At 46.3% G+C, this 6,330-nt stretch overlaps 1 protein-coding gene across 3 annotated transcripts in view; it reads left to right on the top strand.

Annotated features, from left to right (window-relative positions):
* The window catches only part of CTNNA3 (catenin alpha 3), a 414,675-nt gene extending 410,845 nt beyond the window's left edge, over positions 1–3,830 (top strand). For all 3 annotated transcript variants that reach the window (XM_041490074.1, XM_041490075.1, XM_041490073.1), the window contains exon 18: positions 1,784–3,830. In XM_041490074.1, coding sequence (XP_041346008.1) covers positions 1,784–2,071 — 288 coding nt within the window. In that variant the 3' untranslated portion in view covers positions 2,072–3,830. The remainder of the gene's footprint in view (positions 1–1,783) is intronic.
* The last annotated feature ends 2,500 nt before the right edge of the window (positions 3,831–6,330 follow it).

Genomic DNA, 6,330 nt, shown 5'->3' on the forward strand with positions numbered 1-6,330 from the left:
AAAAGAAAGAAGTTCCTATGAAGCTGTGTCTCCTCCTGCTCCAGAAAACACTGTGTGACAGTATCCAGCAGTGAGGTGTGGCCATGGCCTCCCTCCATCTGCCCCTGAGCTAGGGCTGCCCCTCAGGGCAGCTTCCCTGGGAAAGGGGTGCACAGCAGGGGAGGGTGGGACAGGAACTCTGAGCAAAACCTTCCCCACAGCCTGCAGCTTTGGGAAATTGTTTGTTTCACATGTGTTAGATGTATAAAGAAGAGTTTGAAATTTGGAAGTCAGCATTGGGGTGCATTGAAGTTAACATCGAAGTGGGTGACAGCAGCTGTGCTGCTGAGGGGCTGTGCAGCCCAGCTTCGTGATTCAGTTCATACATGCCAGTCCCCAAACAAACACACCCTCCTAGAGGTGCCCTGCACCAGGGGCACTCTGCCTCTGATGGCAGCAGTGCCCTGCAAACGCCACGTGGCTGCTGGAGACTGGCAGCCCTTTCTAGAAAGTTCACGTGCTGCAGCACGGAATGAACTTTAGAGGTCATCTGGTAGATTTTACACCTTTTCTTGGGGAATTGAGATAATTTCACTTTGCCATCGCACATATGTGTGCATTCAACCAGATATCCTAATTTTATTATTTTTCTTCATTTCCAAAGAGCAGCAGTGTTTGTTGTATTAACTGGAAGATTTTTCTGCCAGTTCAGAGGTGTTTCCAAATTGCAACTAAATCCAGCCTCTTGGCTGAATTTTCTATTTCTGCCTTATTCGTATTTGTGTTAAACAATCAGAATGAAGACAGACAATAATAACGCACCTTTCCCACCTGATCAATTTTTTTGATCTGGCAAAGGGAGAAGTCCTTGAACCTCTCCTAATAACCCCATTTGTAAATCTGTACCTTGCCCAAGGCTCTGGGTTTGGGCCGGATGGCAAAGGACAGGATCACTCTGCCGCTAAACCCACACACAGCCCTTCAGTGAACTGGCTTCAGTGCTTTTACACAAATGTTTCAGCAAAGGGGATGTTCAGAAGATGAAGTGTGAGGGCTCTCCCATTTTGAAGAGTAATCCTACTATTTCTCCATCCCAGCCATGGAGAGCTTCTTCAGTGCTCCTGTCCATGAGCAGTGACAGAAGACACCCCTCCTGTGGCACTGGTATGGCTGTGCTAGATGCTGAGCAAGGTGATGGGCTTTGTTTGTTCTGCATTCTGCCCTTGGGTGGCACTCTCCAAGCAGCTGGAGAGGCCACACAGTCACTGGGATTTCTGTGGGTTATCCCACTTTCAATATCCCATACAAATCTTGGCTGCTGAGAACAGGTTCAGCAGCTTTGACAGAGCCAGAGCCAGACACTTCAGAGTATCCCAGCCCTGCTCCTGAGCACCTGTGGGAGACTGGAATGGGACAGGAGCAGCTGGAGGCCTTACCTTGTGCTGAAACAAAGGAAGCAAGGGGTCACATTTTCACAGCTCTTCTTCAAGTTGGTTTCATTAGTAATTGCATCAGTAGTAATTGCACTAGGACTCTGCAGACAAGCATTAAGAATTCCTGTTAAAGAAAAAAACCAATTAGCACTAGCTTCCAAAGCATTTATATATTCCACCAGCACGAATTTCCATACATCACAATAAATCTGAGCAGAGCATGAGCACAGTGATCAAACACACAAAAGGAAAATGTGGGAATTATGGTTTAGTCTCTGGTAGTCTTACTTTTAAACTGGTGTTTATTCCTGTGCCTACTGTGGTTAAAAGCACACTGAGTTCCAGGCTGGTGTTTCTGTTTCCTATTACAGCTGGACAGCGTCACTTCACTAATTCAGGCTGCCAAAAACTTAATGAATTCTGTGGTGCAGACAGTGAAGATGTCCTATATTGCATCCACAAAGATCATCAAGATTCAGAGTCCTACTGGCCCACGACATCCAGTTGTGATGTGGAGAATGAAGGCTCCAGAGAAGAAGCCCCTGATTAAAAGAGAGAAGCCAGAAGAAATCTATGCTGCTGTCAGAAAAGGTTCTGCAAAGAAGAGAATCCATCCTGTGCAAGTCATGAGTGAATTCAGAGGCAGAGAAATAGTCTAATATTTTGCCACTATGTTTTCTTACCTTGAATTTCCCATGATATTTCATCTTTTCCCCTACTTACTTAATAATTATATATGTCAATATTTTGCTCTAAATCTGTAAGATAACACTTGCTTAAATTATTTGAAAGTGCTGTTGGATTAGTTAGAAGCACACAGTTGAAAATAATACAGATTCCCCTGCAGTGGCAAGCTCGGGTGTCTCTGCACGGCTGGGCCCATGCTGCACTGGGGAGGGGGCAATGTGCCAAGTGCCCAAAGGCAGCCTGCAGTCACCAGGCCTCAGGAGCCCCCCCAGCAGGGGACAGAGTGGCCCCACTGCAGTGGGTCTGTTGTGTGACACACAGGGTTTCTAACTGGGCCAGCTCCCCCATGGGCATCGTCACCCCGTGACCAGGTCGGCTGGGTTGCCCAGCTGAGCCCAGACTCTGCGCCCTAAACCTGGTTCCAGACTGCAGCATCCAAAGACTTGTCTGTGGCCAAGACCATGCCTTGGAAATGTAAGCTTGAAAATGTGTGATGAAGCACACAAAGTGTTGGAACAACATGGATGCAGTAATGTAGTAAAGAAAGCACTGCAAGCAGCAGGGGTGACAGCTCTTCAGAAGGCCTTTGGAAACATGAACAGGAATCTGTGTTCTGCTCCCTGCTCTCTCCTGTGAGCCCCAATACATCTGCTGGCTGTTGTATTTGGCAGTTCAGATAAATCAGACATTAACAATAAGAAACTTTACTAATTGCTGCACGAAAGAAGAACTTTGAGATAAATAATTATTCTGAGACAAGTGTGTGAAATACACATATCTTGAATCTTTGGAATGGGGAGACTTTTCCAAAGCAAATGTAGGGAATGGCTTTACTTCTGACAGACTTTGTAAATGCAGAACTCTGCTGGTGAGTGCTGAATGGCTGCACACAAAGTGTGTCATGAAGGTAAATCCTGCTAGTCCAGATCTCTGCAATGTACTTAAGAAAAACTAGGTTTTTTAAATACTTTTGAATCTGAAATCCACTTGGATTATTTTTTTTAGAAGGATCTAACTTGCCTTTTTGCCATGTCATGAATTCTTCCCAGACTACATTTGTTACTCCAGATGTCTTTGCTTAGCCATTCTGTAGATCCTTTGGCGTGGCCTTCTACATTTGCTAAGGTGGGAAGGGCTCCCTCAAAAGCCAGAGCTTCCTGTGTCACTGACTGTCATTATGGGATGGCTCCACATTCTGGGCCTCTGCTCCAGGTCCTTTATTCCCATGCTTGCACAGCAGTGCCAGACCTAGCCCAGTGTGGGCAGCACGAATAACCCCAAACTGTGCCTTTCCTCTTGGGGCTGCTGTGTTTGTAAGCTCAGGACACTGAGGCAGGGCAATTTCTGGGCTGCTGGTTATAAAACCCTGTGAAACTATAGTGCTCATGAATTAAAAATTCTACAGATCATTCTTCCACCTTCCCTAACCTTGCAATCAGTTAAATGGAACAGAAGGAGGAGTTTGGAAGAAAATCACCTTTTTCCAACTCCTGTTCTCTCCAGCATGTTTGCAGCAAGATGTCAATAATGTCTCCTGCCTTTGCTGCTCCTCCCAGGGCTCCAGAGGCAGCAGGTAAGCTGCCATAGCCTTGTGAGCTGCTTTGGGGGTATGACTGTCCTGAAACCCTCCTGTCTCCAGGTTACACCTTTGATCCTGGTCACCTTGATGTCAAGCATTTGTAATAATGCCTTGGTACCACGTTATTAATAAAAAAGCATGTACACCCCTGAGAAGCTGTCGTCAGTGTTGTGGGATTTTTTCAGTGTGTGTGAAGTTCAAGGCCTGCCAGGTGTGCTCACAGAAGCACCAGCCTTCCTTCCAGCACACTGTGTGTGCTCCATTAGCTGCTCTACAGGAGAGTTTTCCAGCACCAGTATCACTAAAGCACATTTTACTGCTTCGTTTCAGGCTCCTTCCTGCTCTGCCAGTCTGTGCTCCTTCCCTGGCCATGCTCAGTAGCCAGTTTGATCTCAACACAGCAATTTATTACATAAAAAACACCCTCTAAATGAACAAGGAATTTAAAACCCCACTGCAGGCTGTTGAGAAGAGCCAAAAGAGCAATAATCAAATCTTGACTAAATTTATCTTGGGTCAAATTGAATCCCAAGTGAAAGAGTTTATTCCTGGCTAAGGAGGCAGAGGGTAAGAAGTCCTGGAGCTGTAAAAAGCCAGCTCATCACCCTTCAGCCAGTCTGGGAAGCAGGGTACACCACTTCCCTGCCACAAGGGAGAATTCTGAAGGAGGATTAACTGCTCAGTGTTACTCCTAGCAGCTCCTCGTTCTTCCTGCAATCTCCTTATTCCCTGCTAGCCCAGCTTTCAGAGCATAACTTCTCCCCCAGCTTCTGCCTGCCCCTCACCAGCACCTCCCCTGACACTGCCCTCAGCTGCTCTCAGCCTGGCAGAGCTGCAGCTTTCTCACCTCAGCAGCTGGGATTATTTCATTAGCCTGCCTTGGCCTCTCCCCATGACCACATCATGGAGCAAAGTGTGATGGATGACTGAAGGCAATTTTATATTAAAAATTTTCTTCAGAGCACTAGAAAGTGAAGTCCCATTGCTGAAGCCCATTAGTTTGAGAGGACAGGTCTGCATCATTTCCACGAATACCAAAGCTGTTGAGGTTGGGGTTTTTTTGTTTGCTTTTTTTAATTTTTTTTTTTTTTTAAAAAAACAACCAATGTGCTTTTTCTCCCAGCATAGCCTGGTACCACTAGGGAAGCTCTATAGCTGCATCTCTACTAAAGAATACAACTAAGCAGCTTGACATCGGGCCAGGCACGGTGTTTTAAAAGTCCTGCAGTGATTTCTGAAAGGCTTGTGTCCTTTATTCTCTGTGAGTCTGCAGCTGGAGTATTTGAGAAAAGTATGCTGCTTAGAAAGTTCTTTCATGAGCCTTTAAAAGTTTTCTTTCTGACAAAAAAAAAAAAAAAAAAGTCTCTATCAGCAGTAGATAATAAAATTCTGTGTAAAACCTGTTTTTGTTTCCAGATATTACTTATCCCTTGTGTGATGAACACTGGGAACTTGACAGTATGTTAGGCTCAGGAAATGAGATAAATAAACCCCTGTGCCTCAGCTGTGGCTGCAGCCAGGGGTGGTGCCTGTTCCTGCCTCCCAGCCCTGCATCCCAGCAGCCTGGACAGCAGCACTCACCTCCCATCCCTGCCAGCAGCTCTCGGACCCCCGGGGACCCTCCCCAGCCCTCTGCTGGGCTCCCACCTCCTGTCCTCCCCAGAGAATCCTCTGCATCCCACGGCCCTGCCTGGAACACCGAGGGAGCTCTGCCAGGGTACAGCAGGTAATGAACCCCTAATGCCCCTGGGGGCTGCGAGGAGAGCAAGAGCACTTACCTGATATTGTCCAGTAGAGGTGTCATGGATTGACATACTCATATGTAGCATAGGAGTAGAGTAATTAAATAATAATTAAAGATCAAGCAGATTGCTCTCTCTCTCCCCAAGTTGATCAGTGGGCTTGGTTTTTGCACAACCACTTCTTAAAGGCAAGAAAATGCACAGGCAGTGTTCATTAAAAAGCCATGGATTTTGTGTTGTGCACTGGAAGCCGTGTTGCTGCACTGAAAAATACTGCCTTTCAAATAATGACCCACAACTCACTGCAAACTTGCTTGGCATAAAGAAAAAATATATCCAAAGCAGAAATGGCAAACAAACCATGAAAATACTTTAAAGCTCCTGATGTCTCTCATCAACAGGAGGAATGTGCTGCTGTGGTCCAAGGAACTGGAAGCTGAGCAACTTATTTTTGGCTCCAGCCTAAAAGCAGTAGTTAAGATGAAAGTTTGCACTGCAAGAGGTGGATGTAACAGTTCTAAGGAGGTTTGTACTGGATAGGAAATATTCACATTATACTTCCTGATGGTGAAAATGACTGTGTTAAGGCAGGCTGGAGACCACAGAGATGCCCTGTGCAGGATGATGTTTCCTCTCAACTCTCAAATCTTTATCAGCTTGGTCATTTTAGAGCCATTGGCTTTTCTGCTGCAGTTTCCAGTTTCCTTCATAGAAGGCAGCACATGACTCGAGCAGCTGCCAAGACCCCACAGCTCAGGATCTGTGGGTCAGGCACTGTCTGTCCAGGGGGTGAAGGGTTAAAGCCTCTGTGCCTTGGCTGCTTTGTTCCCAGAGCTCCCTCACTGGATGGAAACAGGACAGGATATTGCTCCCGAACTTTGTAGCATTCTCAACCAGCCAGCATGGCTGA

This window comes from Pyrgilauda ruficollis, unplaced genomic scaffold, assembly GCF_017590135.1.
Source record: "Pyrgilauda ruficollis isolate IOZ18807 unplaced genomic scaffold, ASM1759013v1 scaffold98, whole genome shotgun sequence".
NCBI classification, from domain to species: Eukaryota; Metazoa; Chordata; class Aves; order Passeriformes; family Passeridae; genus Pyrgilauda; species Pyrgilauda ruficollis.